The 23,349-nt window shown below is 35.2% G+C and overlaps 1 protein-coding gene across 7 annotated transcripts in view; it reads left to right on the top strand.

Annotated features, from left to right (window-relative positions):
• COL24A1 (collagen type XXIV alpha 1 chain) overlaps window positions 1–23,349 on the top strand; it is a 412,001-nt gene that overhangs the window by 255,074 nt on the left and 133,578 nt on the right. For all 7 annotated transcript variants that reach the window (XM_019837359.3, XM_045036125.1, XM_019837358.3 and 4 more), the window contains 4 exons: window positions 1,955–2,008; window positions 2,263–2,307; window positions 2,428–2,472; window positions 17,953–18,006. In XM_019837359.3, coding sequence (XP_019692918.2) covers window positions 1,955–2,008; window positions 2,263–2,307; window positions 2,428–2,472; window positions 17,953–18,006 — 198 coding nt within the window. The remainder of the gene's footprint in view (window positions 1–1,954; window positions 2,009–2,262; window positions 2,308–2,427; window positions 2,473–17,952; window positions 18,007–23,349) is intronic.

Here is a 23,349-nt window from a genome sequence, read left to right as displayed (position 1 = left end):
TCAGGACCTTTGCAGTTTCAATTTCTTCTGTCAGAATGATCTTCCCCAAGTTATTTGCAAAGCCTGCAATCTTACCTCCTTCAGGTGTCTACCCATATGTCATTTTAGAGAGACTTTTCAGACCACCCTTTCTAAAATAGGGGTCCCCATTTTGAATTCTCTCTAGTCCCTTGAGTTCTTCTTTTACTTCATTACACTTGACTACTTATTGTCATTTTATAGTTCAAGTTTATATATTTATTTCATTGTTTATGTATTTAGGGATGTGTCTCTTCTCCCTACTGTATCTTCTGTGCCTGAAACAGCGCCTGGCTTATCACAGGCACTCAGCAAGTGTTTGCTAAATGAGTGACACACTTTGAAAGTCTCTTATCTATTCAGTTGAGTCCATATTCCTCAACTTGACATTCAAGGTTCTACACAAGACTGTAATTCAAGTTTACAGTCTTTTATGGAAAAATAGGGCAGAAATGGAAGTTAGGGACAAATTGTCGAGTACTGTAAGTACAGACTGAGATTATAGAGCTATGGCTTTAACTTTAGTCTGACCAGTGGAGATCCTCATGGAGTGTGAGCCTTCTCTCTAATCCCATGAGTGTGCCTAAGAGGATCAGGGAATGCACTACCCTAGGAGTACCCAGGAAGAGAGTCCTATTATAGTAAGCAGTTTTTGAAGAACAGAAAGCTAAAGCAACCTCACCTAAGGTGTTCCTTCGTATCAGCATGATGTATTGGGAAATGTGTACCACTCTTCATTCAGTGCCTTCTCATTGCCTATTGACTTAAAAATAAACTCCAGTCTTTCACCTTTCAAGTCCCAGTCTTTCCAAAAATTTCTTAGTATAGAAAATACTTAATATAGAGATACTAAGAAATACTACGTGTAATCAATAAACAATCTAAACAGACTACCTTTTTTTCATTCTTGGGTTTCCTACCTCTGTACCCTTTTCTCATACCATCCTCCTATCCCTCTGTCCAGAGTTCCTTCTAGAGCATGATCTCCAACTGTCAAAATGATATCTTTATTCCCTAAACAAAAAAGTGAAAACTCTCTCCCTCCTTCGAATCCTTTTCACCCTTAAATGCCTTTTCTCCCCCTATATTATAATCAGTTGTATAATTTACCTTACCATTCTATAAACTTCGTGAAGGAGAAATTTTCTTATAGTCGTGTATCCCTGTAACACTGAATGCAGTCCTTTTCCACAGTAGGTGTGACAGTGTTGTCAGTGTTACAGAACTGAGTTATTCCCTTTGAAAGGGACTTTAAGATCAGATCTTCTAAGGAGAGTTATAGTTTAGGCATGGAGACATATACTACCATTTATTTAGAGAGTGACTTTTGCAACCACTGGTTCTTCACAGCTATTAACAGAATATTGATAGCAACTTAACTTAGATTTAAATTTACATGAATATTCATTCCTAGCTGTATTTTCTGTCCCTTTTCTGTGTCCCCCACCATCTTCCAGTAACTACTGACAAGCAGGTGCATAACAGGCACAATGCAGTCAGCCCTCATTTTCTAACAAAGAGAAAAATGCCATTCCCAAGATATAAAATTCAAGTAGACAGTTGGATAAACAAGCCAGCCACTTTTAAGTTAGTGTAGAGTTGTTCTTAGAATTTATTGTGGCTAGCTCCTGAGTGAACAAGATGAACGAAATAGTGAAATAACAAACCTGTACTGTAACCACCTCCGCAACTGAATCATCTGTTGTCATGGTCTTATATTTTATTCTTTGGCCTTAAATCTTGAAAATACTGGCTTGATTGTCCCATACAAAGAGGTTCATCCATATTCCTAGCTGTATTCTTTTCGGTGTTCATGGTACAGAAACAAATAGGAGTTTGTCAAGAAGAACACAGTGTGTTTATTTGTAAGGATGCAGAATGTTAAAAAAAAAAAACATTTAAAATTAAGAAGAGGATTTTGTTTTTCCATCCCTAGGGACCAAGAGGACCAGATGGTCTCATAGGGGAACAAGGTATACAAGGTTCCAAGGTAAACACTGATTTTCTCATTTCATAAGCAGTTAAGTTTTTTGGAGCCTTCCTTACAAAAGTATGGTTCTGAATTTTCTCTTGGTATAAATATGAAACATACATAGTGTTTTTATTACACACAGAGAAATGTTTTGTTTTAAATATTGAACTACATACTTGATGCCTTATTTTCTTGTATGTGAGTGTAGGCTAGCATGTATAAGACCATAATTCACATTTGTATTAATTCCTCTGGTATTGATACTTTGTTAGGGTGAAAAAGGAGATCAAGGAAAAAGAGGGCCTTATGGTCTTACTGTAAGTAGTAAAACATTTAACATTAAAGATGAATGTGTAAAATCTTCCCCATTTTTCTCCGTGTGTGATTAATAATTGGTGAGGGAGTTACTTGACCCAAGCATTTTCTTCCTTATATAGGGTAAGACTGGAAACCCTGGAGAGAGAGGAATTCAAGGGAAACCAGTAAGTAATAAAGAATAACTAAGCAATGAATAAATTTTGTTCAGTTTATTCTCTGACACAACTCTTGTGACTATTCCACGTGCTAGACTAAGAGAATACCAGCTCTTTTCCTCCTTCAGTCGTTAGGGTGGTGTTTTACTTGAGCAAGTTGCATCCTCATTGTAGGGCTGAGGTTTACCCACCTATAAACTGTTGGTGATAACTGTTACTTTTACTCTACCCTAGGTATGATTAATTTTTCTAGGGGCGCCGGGGTGGCGCAGTCGGTTAAGCGTCCGACTTCAGCCAGGTCACGATCTCGCGGTCCGTGAGTTCGAGCCCCGCGTCAGGCTCTGGGCTGATGGCTCAGAGCCTGGAGCCTGCTTCCGATTCTGTGTCTCCCTCTTTCTCTGCCCCTCCCCCGTTCATGCTCTGTCTCTCTCTGTCTCAAAAATAAATAAACGTTAAAAAAAATAATAAAATAAAATTTTTTTTCTGTAAAATCCATTTTAAAATAAAATGGCGCAATATTGTATAAATTAATGGAATATTGATAAAGCTAACATAACAAGAAACTTCTTTGAGGCTTCTTGCCTACTTTCATTTTAAGTCCAGTGCTCTTCAGACCCTTGGAATGTGGACGTATGTCTGTCATCATGCTTTGCCGTGGCACTGCTCTTAGAGTTTTTAATATTAGCGAATGCTACGTATTTTCCTACTATCAAAAAATCTTTTCAGAAGTATATAGTTTTTTTCCCTGAGTGGCAACAGGTTCTCTTTTATGGTCATAGCATAGAAACAGGCAGGAGTTTGTCAACCAAAAGAGGATCACAAGGTCTTCGTTCACTAACTGAAGGGGAGAAATGTTAAAAACAAAAACAACAAATATGTATTTAAATATATATGTATGTATTTATATATATAAATATATATTTTTTATATATGTGCATATGTACACACATATATGTGATAGCACATATATAAAAATTTTGAGGGGCGCCTGGGTGGCGCAGTCGGTTAAGCGTCCAACTTCAGCCAGGTCACGATCTCGCGGTCTGTGAGTTCGAGCCCCGCGTCAGGCTCTGGGCTGATGGCTCAGAGCCTGGAGCCTGTTTCCGATTCTGTGTGTCCCTCTCTCTCTGCCCCTCCCCCGTTCATGCTCTGTCTCTCTCTGTCCCAAAAATAAATAAACGTTGGAAAAAAAAAATTTTGAGCACATAAGCTTAATTGTATGAGGTTTCATACATTTCATACATTTCTGGTTTTATTTAGAATCGTGATTTTTATGATAATTATAATTTTAATGATATTTTGCTTTGTCGTGTACATATGCATACTCAATTTAAAATTCTAAAATCAGATAATAATTTAAATGGCTGGCAACTGAAGAGCCAGAAGAGGATAAGAGAAAAATGTTTTTTCCTGCTATAGCAATTGTCACTAATGTCATTGCATTAATGTGTTCCTCTTTGAAATCTGCTGCCCCCTGCCTGTTGTTTCCCATAATGGCATTATATTTGACAGTGGTCAAATCTAAAACATCAGAAGCCTAAAAGAGAAAAATGTATTCAGGGAAAGAACTTGTGTGTGACAGTGTTATTAACTGAAGTCATCCCCAAAGAATATTCTTTGAGTATTAATATTCATCATCTTGGTTTCTGTTATATCAATGCAAATGTTATTTCTGTAGATATTTTCCATTTTGCTACACTGTATACAAAGCTAATATGTAGCAATGCATAGAGAAATTTGGAGCCCATTGAGTTCATTATTTTCATTGTAAAGAAATGAGATCTAGAGAAAAAAATTACTTACCTATTTTATATATCATTGATATTCCTTAGAATTTTATTTTTATTTGCAGCCTGTCAGATACGCCTAGATAAATATGATATGTGATGTTTGACTTCCTCAATCAAATAAAAGACATTAGAACCATTTTGTAACCATAGCTTAAGTCAAGCAATGCATAGACTCCTGGAAGAGTAAAATTACTTTAGTAGATGACATGTATTGGACGTTAAATCATGAATTTATAGTAGTTATTGAGGTTTACATGGCTCTATACCTATATTGTCTTCTTGATTGAACAGAAATAGGCTTTTGAGATCTTAGGGAAGCTAGGATCAATCAATCCAAGAAATCCAGATGTCCCCAAAGATTTATTTGATCCTACAGAGAGTAATCTCGATGTCTCTAGTCATTTATGCAACTGTCAATAAGCAGGCAGCGCTATATAATAGAAAGGTCAGATTGACTTTTGTTCCAGTACATCCTCCTAATAGCTATATAGTTTGATTAAATTGTCATAATTCTAAAGCCATATATTAAATGAAAAATGGTAACACATATAGTATTCTGTTTGTCAAGATATCCAGGAAAAGTAAATTTGTTTATGGGCCAACACTATTTCCTATACTTGCCTTCCATCCATGTGTAGATCTGGCTCAAAGGAGAAATCCTTTGAGGAAGGGCCATGATCCATTGTGTTATTCAGGTGGTAAAACCTGAGTAACTGTTTCTCGAAATCTGAATCTTATAAAAATTATAACTATTGGGGCCCCTGGGGGGCTCAGTTGGTTGATTGTCCAACTTCGGCTCAGGTCATGATCTCACAGTTTGTGGGTTCAAGCCCTGCATTGGGCTCTGTGCTGACGGCTCAGAGCCTGGAGCCTGCTTCGGATTCTGTGTCTCCCTCTCTCTCTGTTGCTCCCCCACTTGTGCTCTGTCCTGTCTCTCTCTCAAAAATAAATAAATATTTTAAAAAACTATAACTATTTTTAATATTTTTTTAGTCTAGATATTGTTTTAGTTGATGAGTTAGGGCTGTTAATTCTTCAACTATGATTTTGTAATTTTGTTTCTCTCTTTAATTTTGTCAAATTTTGCTTTATATATTTTGAAATGCTATTTTTAGAGTAGTCACGTTTATGGTGATTATGTCTTCCTGATCAATTGATCCCCTTTTATCATTATGAAATATTCCTCTATATCTCTGGCAATAGTTTTTATTCCTAATAATACTATTTATTTTTGAAATCTGCTTTATTTGATTAATAAGTCTGTTCAGACTTCTTTCACTTACAGTTTGCATAGCCTATCTTTTCTGTTCATTTACTTTCAACCAACCCATCTGTGTTTTGGTATTTTAAAAAAAAAATTTAACATTTACTTATTATTGAGAGACAGAGAGACACAGAGCCTGACGCAGGGCTCGAACCCACAAACTGCGAGATCATGACCTAAGCCGAAGTCAGTTGCTCAACCAACTGAGCCACCCGGGCACCCCAAAGTGGTTTGGTATTTAAAGTGAGGGTCTTATAGTTGGGTCTTGCTTTTTCATTTATACTGAAAATCTCTACCTTTTAATTTGTGTTTGCTCCATTTCCATTTAATGTATTTATCAATTTGGTTGTACTTTGGTCAACCATTTTATGATTGTTTTTCCTTGTAGTGGTGCTGTTGTTGTTCAGTGCCTTCTTTTGGCAATGAGAACTCCATTTTAATTTAGATATTGGCTTTTTAGCTATACTTCTTTGCTCTATTGTTTTTTTAAGTTTATTTATTTATTTTGAGAGAGAGAAAGAAAGAGAAAGCACACAAGCAGGAGAGAGAAAGAATCCCAAGCAGGTTCCATGCTATCAGCATGAGCCATGAGATCATGACCTGAGCAGAAATCAAGAGTTGGACTCTTAACCTACTGAGCCACCCAGGTGCCCCTGCACTATTATTTTATTAACCACTATTAAGTGGTTATTCTAGGTCAGGAGTCAGTAAACTTTTTCTATAGAAACAAGTGCTGGTCTAGATTTGACTCCCAGACTGCAGCTTGCCAGTACATATCCCAACTTTCTGTAGTCTTCTTAGAGTTAACAGTAATACTGAACACAAGTGTAAGAAACTTGCAACCATATAGACCCATTTACCACCAACTTCCTGTTGTTTATGCCATAATTGTTTTATGTATTATATCTGTATGTGCTATAAACCCCATATTGCAAAGTTAAAATTTTGCTTTAATATAAATGAAGTATTTTGGGTTTAACATAAGTGAAATATGTATTTTATGGTTTTGGTGGGGGGAAGTAGTGGGTTTTTTTATCTATGCATTTAGTTTTTCTGATGTTCTCCATTCCTTTTTATAGATACACATTTCCAAATAGTATCATTTCCCTGAAGCCTATGGAACTTCCTTTAGAAGTTCTTATAGTCAAACTCTGCCAGTCATGAATTCTCTCAGTATTTTTTTTTACAAAAAAAGTCTTTATTTCACTATCATTTTTTTCTTATACATGAATTTTTTTAAGTTTTTATTTTAATTCCAGTTAGTTAACATACAGTGTTATATTAGTTTCAGGTATACAATATAATAATTTAGCATTTTCATACATCACCCTGTGCTCATCACAAATGCACTCCTTAATCCCCATCATCTGTTTTTCATCCATCCCAACCCACCTGCCCTCTGGTAACCCTCAGTTTGTACTCTATAGCTAAGAGTCTGTTTTTTCGTTTGCCTCTCTCTCTTTTCCCCCCCTTTGCTCATTTTTTTTGTTTCTTAAATTCCACATATGAGTGAAATCATATTTTTCCACTGGATATAGAATTCTGGGTTGACAAGATTTTCTTTTATTTGTTTGCATTCAGCACTATGAAGATGACATGGCCATTTTCTTATTTCTGATGAGAAGTCCACATTTATCTTTATCATTGTTTCCCCCATATGTAATATATCATTTTTCTCTGGCTCCTTTCAAGATTCTGTCTTTATTTTTGGCTTTTGGTAGTTTAAGTATGATGTGCCTAGATGAATTTTCTTTACATTTATTCAGCTTGAGATTTGCTGAGATTCTTTTGTATGTAAGTTTCTATTTTCACTAAATTTTGAAATTTTTCCACTTTATTTATTTTGATTTTTTTCTATTTTATCTTCTTTCTCCTTTCCTTTTTCAATTCCAAGTAAATATATATTAAACATGTTGATATCATCCCTTAGGTCTCTGGGGCTTTTATTCATTCCTATTTTAATCTTTTTCCTTTTTCCTTTTTTCAATAGAGTAATATGACTCTATCTTCACTCACATTTTAAGTCCATTCAGTGTAATTTTATTTATGGTATTGAATTTTTAAGTTTTATTTCAGGTGTTTAATTATCAGTTCTATAACTTCCATTTTTTATAGATGCTGTCCTGAGATTTCCTGTTTGTTTATTCACCATAAGTGTATTTTTATTTACATTACTCAGCGTATTTAAAATAGCTACTTTAAAATCCTTATGGGATAATTCTATCTGGGTAATCTTGAGTGTGGTTGTGTTAATTGCCTTTTCTTGTTAATATGGGAAATTTTTCCTGTCCAGTAATTTTGAATTATATCTTGGACATCTTAAATGATTTGTTGTAGAAATTCCAAATTCTGTTATATTTCTTTAAAGAGTGCTCTTTGTTTCATTTTGGTTTTTAATTTGGCAAATTCTTTTTTTAAATTTTTTTTTTCAACGTTTATTTATTTTTGGGACAGAGAGAGACAGAGCATGAACGGGGGAGGGGCAGAGAGAGAGGGAGACACAGAATCGGAAACAGGCTCCAGGCTCCTAGCCATCAGCCCAGAGCCTAACGCGGGGCTCGAACTCACGGACCGCGAGATCGTGACCTGGCTGAAGTCGGACGCTTAACCGACTGCGCCACCCAGGCGCCCCTAATTTGGCAAATTCTTTACTTGACTGCTTTTAAACTCCAGATATTCTCTCCTCTGTGGTAAATGGCTGCTGAAATATCTTTCCAGTTCTTTTAGGCTTTGCTGGGCTGCTGAGTTCTACCACATCAATACATACTTCAAATGCCAGCAAGAGAATTAGGCAGAGGTTATACTCAGAACTTCAGGCTCCTCCTCTCTGACTTTCTCTTCCATACAGCTGACTTCCCTACAGCTATGGTCATTCCATATTCTATCCTCTGGGTCTCCATGCCAGTAAGACTGCAGGTTTTTATCCCCCTTTTTTCTTAACTATCCTACATATCTTACCTTCTTTGTGAAAAGCCATATTTTTTTAAAAAAAAATCAGACAGTGAAATTCCTTTCTTCTACATGTAGACCTTTCCACTCTAAATTTTGCCTATTTTGGGTCTTTCTCCAATGTTTTTTAAAAATATTTTGTCTTGGGTTTATAGTTATACCTGTATAAGTTAGTTTGATAGGAGCTATTGGCCAATATTGGAATTGGAAACTCTTAACGGTTCTTCTTTAAGTAGTTTTCTCTGGAGGAACTCAGATTAATTGAGAAAGATTTATTTCTTAATCTTTACAAAAGAAAAAGTAATTCTTCCTCCCTTTTCAGATAATGATGTACATAGTTTTTATAATCCTACAATGAAATAACATTCATATGCTTCCTTGCTTATTCTCATAAAAAGTCTTTGAGGATGATCTGTACACTTACTGAAAATGGAAAAGGCATTGAATGATTTCTTGTTGAAATCAGAAAAATGCAGTTCAGTATAGTAGATGAACATGGCATTGGAGTCAGACATTGGAAGTCAAATAGTGGTTCTGCCACTTAACTAACTGTTTTTGGCTTTATACAAATTTTTTAACATCTCTGAGCCTCAGTTTTCCTATCTTTAAAATGAGATACTTTCTATAATTATATCAAATGATGTTCATTATGAACTTGGCATAGGCTCTCAATATATAGCAATCACGTACTTGTTCCTCTGGTCATCATTATTGTAGTTGCTGGATTGAAGTAATGGAGCAAGAAGTTCTACTACAAAGAATATATTTTCAATAGTATCTGAAAAGCCTTAAAGGGAATTTTTATTTTGTACCAGCTTATGCTTTCCTTTCCTGTCTCTAATAAAAATAAGTAGAATCCATAGATTATTTCATAACTTTGCCAAACAGCTTTTATGCACCAATGACATGATTAAAAGTATATATTAAGCTTGATATTGTATACAAACATACTTCACAAAGCAAATTGGGCAGACAGTATTCAAGGTTCTGAACTTCTGCTCTATGTGTCAGTTGGTATACCAAGCACAAAGGGAACCCTTACACTGATTCTGTCTCTTCATTTTGGATCCTTAATGTAGGCAGCGTATAATTTTCATGACTGAAATAGGGCCTTAGTCAGATGTGAGTCTGTGATTTTACATATCTTCCTTTCCTTAACCAGAGAACCATACACAACTAAATATAGCATTAATGGCTATCACTTGGAAAGCTTTATGTTGCCAGGAGTTTTTAATGTCTTTACTTCCGATTTAATGTCATATTTTTCTTAGCTTTTAGTTTTAATATAAAATGGTGATTGTGATCCACTGTATATTTGCCAACTTTCCCAAGGTCAATAATGTAGAGCAGGCAAATTGCAAATAGACAAGGGCAGTATTTTCTACATCATTAACAGTCATCTGTGTCTGGCACATCGTACATGCTCCACAAATTTTTAAATGGAAGGATCAAAGAAGACGTGGAATTCTATTTAGTTTTACATACTATTTTAAAATATACCTCCACTTCTGAAACTCAATTTAATGGTACCGTAGATGGCATGGTATAAAAATAGGGGAAAATAAAGGATATTAGCTCAATTTAGACATTTCTGGTCGTCTAGGTTCTGAGACTCCTATCCCTCACCAGGTCTTAAGGGCATAAGTTATACTTACTAATATATCACAAGGTTATTATTTTTGGAGGAAAAATCATTTTCATATCAATATTAAAGGTACAAAATCTAAATTTGAAGTAATTCTGGATATTTGTCACTGTATATTAGTGGGGATTAAGTATAAGAATATAGATAGATATAAGGAATTCCTACAATTCAACAACAAAAAACAACTTGATGAAAACATGAGCAAAAAGACTTGAAGAGACATTGCTTCAAAAAAGATATGCAAATGGCCAATAAACATATGAAAAGATGTTCAATATCACTAGTCATTAGAGAACTGAAAATCAAAACCACAATGAGATACCACTTGTCACCCATTAAGATAACTACTATTAAAAAAAAAAAACAAAACACACATTTTCATAGAAGATAACTAGTGTTGACAAAGATGGAGAAAAATCAGAGCCCTTGTGCATTGCTGGTGAGAATGTAAAGTGGTGGGGTTGCTATGGAAAACAGGTGGTTCCTCAAAAAGTTCAACATAGTATTACCATAATATCCATCAATTTCACTTTAGATATATATCCCAAAGAATTGAAAGCAGGGACTCAGACACTTTTACACCAGTGTTAATAGGAACAGTATTCACAATAGCCAAAAGGTAGAAAAACCAACTATCCATTGCTGGATGAATAGATAGATATACAAAATATGGTATACATATAAAATGAAATATTATTGAACTTTATTAATGAAGGAAATTTTTTTAAGTTTTTCTTTAAAGTCCAGTTAAACATACAGAGTAAATAATAGTTTCAAGTGTACAATATAGTGATTCAACATTTACATATATCACCAGATGCTCATCACAAGTGCACTCCTTAATCACCATTGGCTATATAACCCATCTCTCCACTTACTACCCTTTTAGTAACCAGTTTGTTCTCTATACTTATGAGTCTGTTCCTTGGTTTTCCTCTCTCTCTCTCTCTCTTTTTCCTTTTGCCTTGTTTGTTTTGTTTCTTGGATTCCACATGTGAATGAAATCATATGGTATTTGTCTTTCTCTGGCTGACTCATTTTGCTTAGCATAATGCACTCTAGTTTCATCCATGTCATTGCAAATGGCAAGATTTCATTCTTTTATATTTTTTTTGGCTGAATAATATTCCATTGTGTGTATGTGCGCATGTGTGTGTAGATGTATACCACATCTTCTTTATCCATTCATCAGTCTATGGACACTTGAGCTGATTTCATAATTTGCTGTTGTAGATAATGCTGCAATAAACATCAAAGTGCATGTATCCCTTTGATTTAGTGTTTTTGTACTCTTTGGGTAAATACCTAGTAGTGTGATTGCTGGATCAAAGGGTAGTTCTATTTTTAACTTTTTGAGAAACTCCATACTGTTTTCTAGAGTGGCTGCACCAGTTTGCTTTCCCACCAACAGTACAAGAGGGTTCCCCTTTCTCCACATCCTTGCCAACACCTGTTGTTTCATGTGTTGTTGATTTTATCCATTCTAAAAAGAGTGAGGTGATATCTCATTGTAATTTTGACTTGCATTTACTGATGGTGAGTGATGTTGAGCATCTATTCATGTGTCTGCTGGCCATCTGTATGTCTTCCTTGAAAAAATGTCTATTCATGTCTTCTGCTCATTTTTTAACTGGATTATTTGGTTTTGGAGTTTTGAGTTTTATAACTTCTTCATGTATTTTGGATATTAACCCTTTATCACATATGCTATTTGCAAACATCTTCTCCTATAGGATGCCTTTTAGTTTTGTTGATTGTTTCCCTTGCTGTGCAGAAGCTTTTTATTTTGATGAGGTTCCAATAGTTTATTTTTGCTTTTATTTCCCTTGTCTCCGAATACAGCTCTAGAAAGATGTAACTATGGCTGATGTCAAAGAAGTACTGCCTGTGTTCTTTTCTAGGAGTTTGATGGTTTCCTGTCCCACATTTAGGTCTTTCATCCATTTTGGATTTATTTTTATGTATAGTGTAAGAAAATGGTTCAGTTTTATTCTTTTGCATGTTGCTGTCCAGTTTTCCCAATGCCATTTGTTGAAGATTCTGTCTTTTTCCCATTGGATGTTCTATCCTGCTTTGTTGAAGATCAGCTGCCCATATAGTTGTGGGTCTATTTCTGGGTTTTCTATTCTGTTCCATTGATCTACTTGCCTCTTTCTCTGTCAGTACCGTGCTGTCTTAATGACTACAGCTTTGTAATATAGCTTGAAGTACAGAATTGTGATGCGTCCAGCTTTGCTTTTCTTTTTCAGGATTGCTTTGGTTATTTGGGGTCTTTTGTGGTTCCATATACATTTTAGGATTATTTGTTCTAGCTCTGTGAAAAATGCTGAGAAGAATTGCCTTATATGTGTAGATTGCTTTGGGTAGCATAGACATTTTAACAATATTTGTTCTTCTGATTAATGAACATGGAATGTCTTTCCATTTCTTTGTGTCATCTTCAATTTTTGCATCAATATTTTATAGTTTTCAGAGTACAGGTCTTTCACCTCTTTGGTTATATTTATTCCTAGGTATCTTATATTCTTGGTGCAATTGTAAATGGGATTGATTCCTTAATTTCTCTTTCTGCTGCCTTATTATTGGTGGGTAAAAATGCAACAGATTTCTGTACTTTGATTTTGTATCCTGCAACTTCACTGAATTCATTTGTCAGTTCTAGCAGTTTTGGTGAAGTCTTTTGAGTTTTCTATGTATAGCATTATATCATCCCAAATAGTGAAAGTTTTACTTCTTTCTTGCCAATTTGATGCCTTTTATTTCATTTTGGTGTCTGACTGTTGTGGCTAGGACTTCTAGTACAATGTTGAATAGAATTGGTCATAGTGGGCATCCCTGTCTTATTCCTGACCATAGGAAAAGCTCCCAGTTTCTCCCCATTTAAGATGGTATTAGCTGTGGGTTTTTCGTATTATCACCTTTATTATGTTGAGGTAGGTTCCCTCTAAACCTACTTTGTTGAGGTTTTTTATGATGAATGAGTGTTTTACTTTGTCAAAACCTTTTTTTTTTTTGCATCATTTGAAATGATTATCTGATTCTTAAACTTTCTGTAATTAATGTGATGTATCACATTGATTTGTTGGCAAGTATTGAACTACCCTTGCAACCCAGGAATAAATCCCACTTGATTGTGGTGAATGATTTTTTTTAATGTATTGTTGAATTTGATTTGCTAGTATTATTTGAGGATTTTTGAATCTATGTTGATAAGAGATATTGGCCTATAATTATCTTTTTTTTTTAGTGGTTTTATCTAGTTTTGATATCAGGATGATGCTGGCCTCATAGAATAAATTTGGAGGTTTTCCTTCCTTATCTGTTTTTTTGGAATAGTTTGAGAAAAATAGATGTTAACTCTTCTTTAAATGTTTGGTAGAATTCGTCTGTGAAGCCATCTAGTCCTGAACTTCTGTTTGTTAGGAATGTTTTGATTACTGATTCAATTTCTTTGTTGGTTATTTGTCTGTTCAAGTTTCTATTTCTTCCTGTTTCAGTTTTGATAGTTGACATGTTTCTAGGAATTCTTCCATTTCTTTTATGTTGTCCAATTTGCTGGCATATAGTTTTTCATAATATTCTCGTAAATTTTTATATTTCTGTGGTGTTGGTTGTTATTTTTCCTCTCTCATTTGTGACTTTACTTATTTGGGTCCTTTCTCTTTTGTTCTTGGTAAGTCTGGCTAAAGGTTTATCAGTTTTATTGATTTTTTTCAAAGAAGATCTGGTTTCATTGATCTGTTCTATTGTGGGTTTTTGTTTGTTTGTTTGTTTCTATATCATTTATTCTTGCTCTAATCTTTATTATTTCCTTCCTTCTGCTGGCCTCAGGTTTTGTTTGTAGTTCTTTTTCTAGCTCCTTTAGATGTAAGGTTAGGTTGTTTATTTGAGATGTTTCTTGAGCTGGCCTGTATTGTTATATAATCTCTCTTAGGACCACTTCTGCTGCATCCCAAGGGTTTTGAACCATTCTGTTCTCAATTTTATTTGTTTCCATGTACTTATTTTATTTTTTGGGTTGACCCAAAAAGCCATGAATGTGTTAACCCATTCATTGTTTGGTATCATATTATTTAACCTCTTTCCAGATGTTTTCTTCTGGTTGACTTCTAGTTTCATAGTGTGTGGTGCATGGTATGACTTCATTCTTCTTGTATTTGTTGAGGACTGTTTTTTGACCTAATATGTGATCTATTATGGAGAATTTTCCATGTGCACTTGAAAAGAATGTGTATTCTGCTGTTTGGGGATGGAATATTCTGAATATATCTGTTAATTCCATCTGGTCCAACATGTCATTTAAAGCCATTGTTTCCTTGTTGATTTTCTGTTTAGATCATCTCTCCATTGATGTAAATGGTGTGTTAAAGTCCCCTATTATTAATGTATTATTATCAATTAGTTCCTTTATGTTTGTTATTGTTTTAAGTATGTGGGTGCTTCATGTTAGGTACATAAATATTTACAACTGTTATATCTTCTTGTTGGATTGTCCCCTTTGTGATTATATAGGGTCCTTTTTTTATCTCTTGTTACAGTCTTTTTTTTTTTTTTAAGTCTAGTTTATTGGGATGCCTGGGTGGCTTAGTCGGTTAAAGGTCCAACTTCAGCTCAGGTCATGATCTCATGGTTTATGGGTTTGAGCCCCACATCGGGCTCTGTGCTAACAGCTCAGAGTCTGGAGTCTGCTTTGAATTCTGTGTCTCCCTCTCTCTCTGCCCCTCCTCTCTCTCTCTCTCTCTCTCTCTCTTTCTCTCTCAAAATTAAATAAACATTTTTCAAAAAGTAAAGTCAAGTTTATACAATAGAAGTATTGTTACTCTGGCTTTCTTTTGACATCCATTTCATGATAAATACTTCTCCGTTCCTATATGTAGGCAGCATATAGATGGGCCTTATTTTTTTTTTTACCCATTCTGACATTCTGTGTCTTTTGATTGCAGTGTTTAGCCCATTTACAAAGTCATTATTGATAGATATGTATTTATTGCCATTTTATTATTTTTCTTGTGGTTGTTTCCCAAGATTTTCTCTGATCCTTTCTCACCGCTTTCCTGGTTTTCTGATTTTCTTAGTGATATATTTGTATTTATTTCTTTTTATTCTTTGCATGTTTATTAGTGGTTTTTAATATATGGTTACCATTAGATTTGTCAATAACCTCCTCTGCATATTGCAGTCTATATTTAAAGTTGATGGTCATTTAACTTTGAACCCATTCTTTTCTCCTCTCCTGCACCATGTTTTAGGTATGTTATTATATTTTGTATCCTTTACTGATTTACTGATTTTGTGTTTTTCCTGCCTTTAGGTTGTCACTTTTTGTCTTTCCTTTCTACTCAAAGAATCTCTTCAAATATTTCTTAAAGGGCTATGTTAGTGGTCATGAATTCCTTCTGCTTTTGTTGGTCTAGGAAACTCTTTATCTCTCCTTTCATGCTGAATGATAGCCTTGATGGATAGAGTGTTCTTGGCATCAGATTTTTCCCATTCAGCACTTTGAATATATCATGCCACTCCCTTCTGGCTTGCCAAGTTTCTGTTGTGAAACCTCCTGCTAGCCTTATGGATTTTCCCTTTTAAGTTAAGGACTCTTTTTATCTTGCTGCTTTTAAGATATTTTCTTTATTACTAAATTTTGCAAATTTAATTACGATATGTCTGGTGTGAGTCTACTTTTGTTGATTTTGATGGAAATTCTCTGTGCCTCCTAGATTGGGATGTCTATTTTCTTCCCCAGATTAGGGAAGTTTTCAGATATTATTTCTTCAAGTAAATTTTCTGCCCCTTTTTTTCTCTCTTCTTCTCCTGGGACTCCTATAAAACAAATGTTACTATGTTTGATGGAGCCACTGAGTTCCCTAAGCCTATTCTCATTTTGCATAATTCTTCTTTCTCTCTTTTGTTAAGTTTTATTGCTTTCCATTATTTTGTCTTCTAGGTCATTAATTCATTCCTCTGCTTCTTCCAACTTGATGTTCATTACATCAGGTGTGTTTCTAATCTTATTTATTGCACTCTTCACCTCTGACTGATTCTTTTTTTTAACTCTTTTATCTCTGTGATAAGGGTCTCACTGATGCCCTCCATTCTTTTCTCAACTTTGGCGAGTATCTTTATCATGGTTTAAATTCTCCATCAGGCATGTTACTCATATATGTTTTGCTTAGATCTCTGGCCACAACTTTATCTTGTTCTTTCATTTGGGATAAATTCCCCTGTCTTCTCATTTTGTCTAAGTCTCTGCTTGCTTCTGTGTGTTAGAAAAGCCAGTTATGTCTCCTGTTCCTGAAAGTAATGACCTTATGAAGAAATAAGTTAGTATTCAGGACCTGACACCTCAGGGAGTGTCTCCAGTGTGTGCTGCATATGCCCTGCTATTTTGTTCCAGCTGCTCTACCCTTCAGGCTGTTCATTGGCAGAGGCTCCTCTTGCCTGCTGTGGGCAATTATTGGTCCTTGGCCTGAATGTGGTGAGATGTAACTAGGTGTTCTCTAGTCTGCTTGTGAAATGAGACCTGTCACCACCTCCACCAGAATTGAGGCCCTGCAAAACTCTCTAGTAGGCAGATGTGGTGTGGTCAGGGATTTGTGTTGGTCTTCTTGCAGAGGAGCCTGCCACACTGGGACTGAGGCAGGCATGACCGAGAAAGGCAGTTCCACCAGAGTGCAGGGTGGTGGGGCTTAGTGTAAGCATGGTAGGCAGACAGTGCCAGCACTGTGCTTTTTCCTGCAGGTGGCTCTGTGTTTATGCTGAGGGATGGGGGAGAAAAATGGTGTTGGCAGCAACTTTGTTCCAGAGAAGTAGAGAGGCATCTCCTTGAAAGCTGTCTCTCATAGACCTACTCCAAGAAGAGTGAATCATCTCCCCACTGTGCCTGAGGAGTTCTTCATATTACTGTTTCCACACTGTATGCCCCTAGGTTGTCTGCCTGCCTTCTGTCCAAGAGCAGTGCAGTGCTTTTCAGGCTCTATCTCTGCCAAGCCTATTAACCTTTAAAATTCTAGGCTTTAAGCCCCAGTGGGTGCAAAAACTCACAAAATTCAGCCCTTCTGATTTCCTAAGCCAATAGTATGGGAAACATTCTCATTTTGCATTCCCCTTTGTGTTCCTCTCTCTCTCTTGACCTTCTCTAAAACCATTACTCCCTCCCCTACACAGCAGCCAGGACCCATTTCTCCCCTAAACCATGTCTCTATACTTCTTCAATGTGACCTTTTCTCTCCTTTTAGTTGTGGAGTTTGTTCTTTCAGTCTTCAGGTTGATTTCTGGGGTACCTAGGATGATTTTATAGTTACCTTGTATTTGTGGGACTAGGTGAGCCTAGGGTTTTCATACTCCACTACCATCTCCTCCTTTCCAAAAATGAAGGAAGTTTTGATACATGTTACAATATTGGTGAAGCTTGAAGACATTATGCCACATGAAATAAGTCAGAGACAAAAGAACAAATGTGGTATAACTCTACTTATATAAGGCACTTTAAGTAATCAAATTAGAGGCGGAACACAAGAATTGTGGTTTCCAGGGGAACTGGGGAGGGAGAAAGGATGTTTTTTAATGGGGATAGAATTTCAGTCTGGGAAGATAAAAAGGTCTGAAAATAAATAGTGATTATAGTAGTGCAACAATGTGAAGGTACTTAATACCACAAAACTGCACACTTAAAAAGTATTAAAATGGAAAACTTTATGTTATGTATATTTTACCACAGAAAGAAAAGAGAGATTAGAGGTTGACAGAAAAGTTAGGTGGGAGGATTGTAAAGGAAAGCTGAGGTAAGGAAACTAAAACATTTTCAAGCATCACTTTTTCTTCAAATTTTGCCTTTGTTTATTCAGGGTTTACAAGGACCCCCTGGGAGTACAGGAGACAGAGGACTTGAAGGAGAACCAGTAAGTTTAACTTTATATTTTTCTAATTGTATTTTCCTCATACTATACATTTACCTTCTTGTTATTGCCCTCCTGTACTGTGGTGGTACATTTTTGAAAGCAGCATTTATCATGGACACCTAATTCTATAGAAAATATTTTGCTGTGAATATAGTTTTTATTACCTTTCTGGTCTTATATTGTCAAATGTTCCTATCTCTCTGGAACTGCTAAAACTTCCCATATTTCTATTTTCAACAAAGACAGCTCTGTTTTATTGACTCACAGAAATTTTCTTTGTGAATGGCTAGCTGTTCTTATAATGATTATTACATTGCCACACACACACAATCATATTTTTGTGGCCAACTCTGTAATGAAATACCATACAAAGAAGCCAAACTCTACATCTGATGGGCCCAAATGCACAAACATGACAGAAACGTTGGTACACCAGTAATGCAAAATCTTACATCACAATTTCATAAATGTGATTCGATTATAAAATTTCCATGGAAAATGATTGTTAAAAGGAAAGACTTTCTCACACCCACTTTCTCACAACTTATTCTTTATTTCCTATGTAGTCATTCTTCTGGTTAATAGTATTAGGTGTAATATGCTATAACATGCTTGTAAGATTTATAATACAATATAGTCTTGGAAATTCTACTGGGTTGATCTTATCTATTAGTTGACCCAAAGGTTTACAGGTGGCCTTTGCATAATTCATTTAGCTAGTAGCAAGTGGAAAATTTAACAAAGAGCTATTCTTACCAAATTGTGTTCATTTCCTCCTTTACATATTTAATCTCTGGTGTAATCTCTCTAAGCAAGAAGTAAACATTTAACTGTAAATATAAATCTCTCCAAATAAAGAATTTTAAAAATGATGTTTATCAAATGAACTCTTTTTGGTTCTCTCCCTGTTTTATATCTCTTGTTGTATCCTAATCTTTATTTGACCAAAAATAATGCAACCGTCTTTAACATTATTTACTTAAATATCTCTTTCTTCTAAAAATTTTATCTCTCTTTGAAGTTAGAGACCACTTTTCTTATGTTTATAATCCTGCCTGGTATAATACCTGGCATATTAGATCAATTTAGTGTATGTTTGTCAAACTGAATTAACAAAAGGTCTTATACCCAAAAAGCAAAATCAGTCAGCCAGTAATATTAGATGCAGTGAAATGCAATGGAAACTAACTTAATAAGGAACACATTTAAGTAAAGTATGTCAAAAGAGCTATGCCAACAGCAGAGACAATAGCTTAGGCTTTATATAAGAAAATGTTTGTTACTATAAGTATAAACAATTTAATAGTTTAATAGCACCTAAAACTTGACATTCAGGTCACTGGGTCAGTGGGTCTGGTAAATAAAATGCAAATAAGCTTATAATGGATGTTATGGGCTTTGCTTTATATATTTGAGTTGCCTAGTTAAATTATAGAAAAGAAAGGAAGTAAATTGGTAAAATGAGAGACACAGAAAATATGTGGAGATTTATATTTTAAGAATACTAAGAGAAACCACATCTTTTCTATAGTCAAGACCCCTGAGAGTTGTCTTTTTCCCAGACAAGATTCAAACTAATTTGCTCATTGCAATGCAAATATTGGGGTTTGGATAGTTGACCATTCATTCAGTCAACAAATATTCATTAAGTACCAGCACTGGGAGTATGGTGGTAAGTATGGAGGTTTCAGTCTAATGATGTAAATATGTACTAATTAGATGATCACAGAGAACAATGGAAAATTGCAAACTGAGCTAAATGCTGTGAAGTACAGGCATTCAATTCTAAGAGAATGTGTAACAGAGAAACTATCCTTAGGGAAGGCTTCAGGAGGAGGAGCATTTGAGCTGGGATCTGAAGAATGAATAGTAGTTACTTAGGCAAAGATGGGGAGAGGTCATTTTAGAGAGAACATGAGCTGAGAGGAAGCTCTGCATATTTATTTGAAGATCTTAAAGAAGACTAGCCTGGTGGGGGCACAGAGTCAGGTAGGAAGTAAGTGTAAGAAAAGGATGGCAAAAGAGGCAGAGAACAAAACATGTGGCTTTATGAGCCCTATTACCAAGGATTTGTATTTTTATCATACGAAGAAAATAATGTCATTGAAGAGATAGGGCTAGTTTTATGATGATATTATTGTGTTGCAAAGATTATTCAAACAAATTGGAAGGGACTAGGAACGGACAAGAACTGCTTTCTGTTACAATAATCCAAGTAAGAGATGGTAGAACCCTTTTGATTAGCAGAAAAAAAGAAGTGCATGGATATAAAAGATTCAAAAGGAGATATAAAATTTATAGGAGATAGATTTCCATATGTAGAGTATGATTCCTAAGTGTCTGGCTGACCCAAATAAATATTTTTGCTATCTTTAAACATTGAAAATTGCCTTTAAAAAGGAAGATGAGGGGAATGCTATAGTTTAAAAAAGGTCAATTCTTGATAAGCTTGCTTTAGAATATACCCTCCAATTTAAAAAATGTTATTTTCTATGTACACTTCCTTAGTTGAGTACCAGAAGTCACTTCCACTTACCTTAAAAGATAATTGTCAGGATTCTCAGGTTAATTAAAAGTATTTGATGAAAACTAACATTAAATTACTCATGAAGATATTAAAAATGGCAAAAGTTCTAGAAACAAATGATGAAAGAAGATCCTATATCAGTGTCTCAGTAAAATTTTGACAATTCTAAAGCCATACAGAAAAAGAAAAAATGAAAGGCTAGAGATGAATTTCAATTAAATACCAAAAATATAAAGTAAAATCAGCTATATAAAAAGAATTAACTGAATGAAGTGAAAGATGAAGCAAAAGAGGAATTACAAAGGGAAAATTACTTAATATTAAGAAATCCTTATTATAACATATAACAGATATACTGGGAAAATGCTAAAAACCAGTACTCATTAAAATTCAACAACTACTCTTGATTTATTAAAATTTATAATAAAACGATTTCTGGTCTGAATTGTAAGGAACTTGGAAGCTGCCATTCCCCTTCTTACAATAAGGCAAAAGCCTAGCAAACTGAAAATCAACAACTCTTTTTAGATCAATGAGGTCAAAGAACAAACTATTGCCTGAAAACTGGAGAGACAGACAGGAGGATAGAGAGAACCAGAGCTTACCAGAAGCAGAAGCCTGTAATTGGATGGTAGGAGCACTTTAAACTATAATTGACAAATTGCTGAAGACACAGTTTAGAGTATCTTAAGTGTTAAAAAACTAAGAGAGGCTCCTAAGAAGGCCCCACTTGTTACTGAGTTTTACCTCCAGGAGACCTGCTAGGTTCTCACTATAAAGTTCAGAGAAATGTCTATTTCTGCGTCTAGCAGTGGGATGGGAAAAATAACCACTTTGAAATATACCCAGAGTTCTCTGTTCTCCTTAACAAGGCTTGCCCTCAAGGGAACCTGTTTTGTCACAGCTAACTGTTTGGGGTTTCACCAAAGCCTACTGAACTGGGAAGAACAATTCCCAGCCCTAGCCATTTCTGTATCATAAAGCTATAGAATGCTTCTTCCCACCCCCCCACCTTAACTCACCACCACATAAATAGGGCTCCTATTTAATAGCTGAGGATTACAGCTAAAAGAACAACAGACACAAACCCTTTTAAAGGTGTCTCTGGGAAAGCCTGAAGACAATGGACAAGACAAACACAATGACACTAGGAGGAAATTTATCCTCTGACACCATAGTGCAGCAAACAGTAAACACAGCCTAATTCCCAGCCAGATAACATAAAACCTTACACTAAAGACCTATTTACCTCGGGTCGTTTTACATCTTACTTGGCTTTCAACAACAACAACAACAACAACAAAATACCGGATAAAAGGGGGAAAAGGATGAAAGGGGGAAAAAACAGTCTGAAGAGACAAAGCAAGCATCACAGATATGTCAGAGACTTAGAAATTTTCAGACTGGGAATTCAAAAGTGAAGTAGAAATATATTTTCTCAGACAAGCAAAAACTGTTGGAATTTGTCACAAGTAGACCAACCTTGTAAGAAATGTTAAAAGAAGTTCTTCATAGAGAAGGAAAATTATATAGATGAGACTTCAGAAACAGAAGAAAGGAAAAGCTTTAGAAGGAATATATAAAAGTAAGATCAAGTCATTTTTTTTCTTATTCTTAATTAATAGAACAGGTATTGGTGCAAAATGGTAATTGTAACAGTGTATTTAGTCTCACATTTTATGGATAAGTATAGTGATATAGTGTTATTTGAAAATAGACTTGAATTAATTATAAATGTGCATTGCAAACTCTAGAGAAACCACTGGAAAATTTTTTAAAGAAGTATACTTGATATGGTAAAATAAGAGAGAAAATGGAATTAACTGAAATTCACAGCCGGCTAAAAAAAGGGTGGAAGACAAAACAAACAAAGAACAAGAGGAACAAATAGAAAACAGTAACAAAGTAGGTATGAACTCAACCATGTGGAAAACCCCAACAATTGACACACATACACAAAAACCACTCCTGGAACCAATAAGCAGTTATAACAAGGTTGCAGGTGGGGCACCTGGGTAGGTCAGTTGGTTAAGCATCCAACTCTTGATTTTGGCCCTGGTCATGATCTCACAGTTGGGACTCTGTGCTAACAGCACGGAGCCTGCTTGGGATTCTCTCTCTCTCCCTCTCTTTCTCTGTCCCTCCCCTGATCTCTCTCTATCTCTCTGATCCTCCCCCGCTGGTTCTCTCTCTCAAAATAAATAAATAAAACTTTTAAAAAAATAACAAGGTTTCAGAATACAACTTTCAAAAATGCTTGAAAAAAATTTTAACTCAAAATGGATTATAGACCTAAGTTTAAAATTTATAAAACTTCTATAAGTTAACATAAGAAGAAAATCTCACTGATCTTGGATTTAACAATGACTTTTTACATATAACACCAAAAGCATTATTTGTGAATGGAAAAATTGATAAGTTGGATTTCATTAAAATTAAAAACTTCTGCTCTGTGGAAGATATGTTAAGAGAATGAAAGACATGCAACACACTGGGAGAAAACATTTGCAAAATGCAGATCTGATAAGGGACTTGTATACAAAATACAGAAAGAACTCTTAAAAGTTAACAGTAAGAGGGGCATCTGGGTGGCTCAGTTGGTTAAGCATCCGACTTCAGCTCAGGTCTGATCCCACAGTTTGTGAGTTTCAGCCCCACGTTGGGCTCTGTGCTGACAGCTCAGAGCCTGGATGCTGCTTCAGACTCTGTGTCTCCTCTCTCTCCGCCCTTCCCTGTCTTGTGCTCTGTCTCTCTCTTTCAAAAATAAATAAACATTTAAAATTTTTTTAAGTTAATAATAAGAAAACAATCCGTTT

Source organism: Felis catus, chromosome C1, assembly GCF_018350175.1.
Source record: "Felis catus isolate Fca126 chromosome C1, F.catus_Fca126_mat1.0, whole genome shotgun sequence".
Taxonomy (NCBI): Eukaryota; Metazoa; Chordata; class Mammalia; order Carnivora; family Felidae; genus Felis; species Felis catus.
This window is presented reverse-complemented; position numbering and strand designations above follow the sequence as displayed.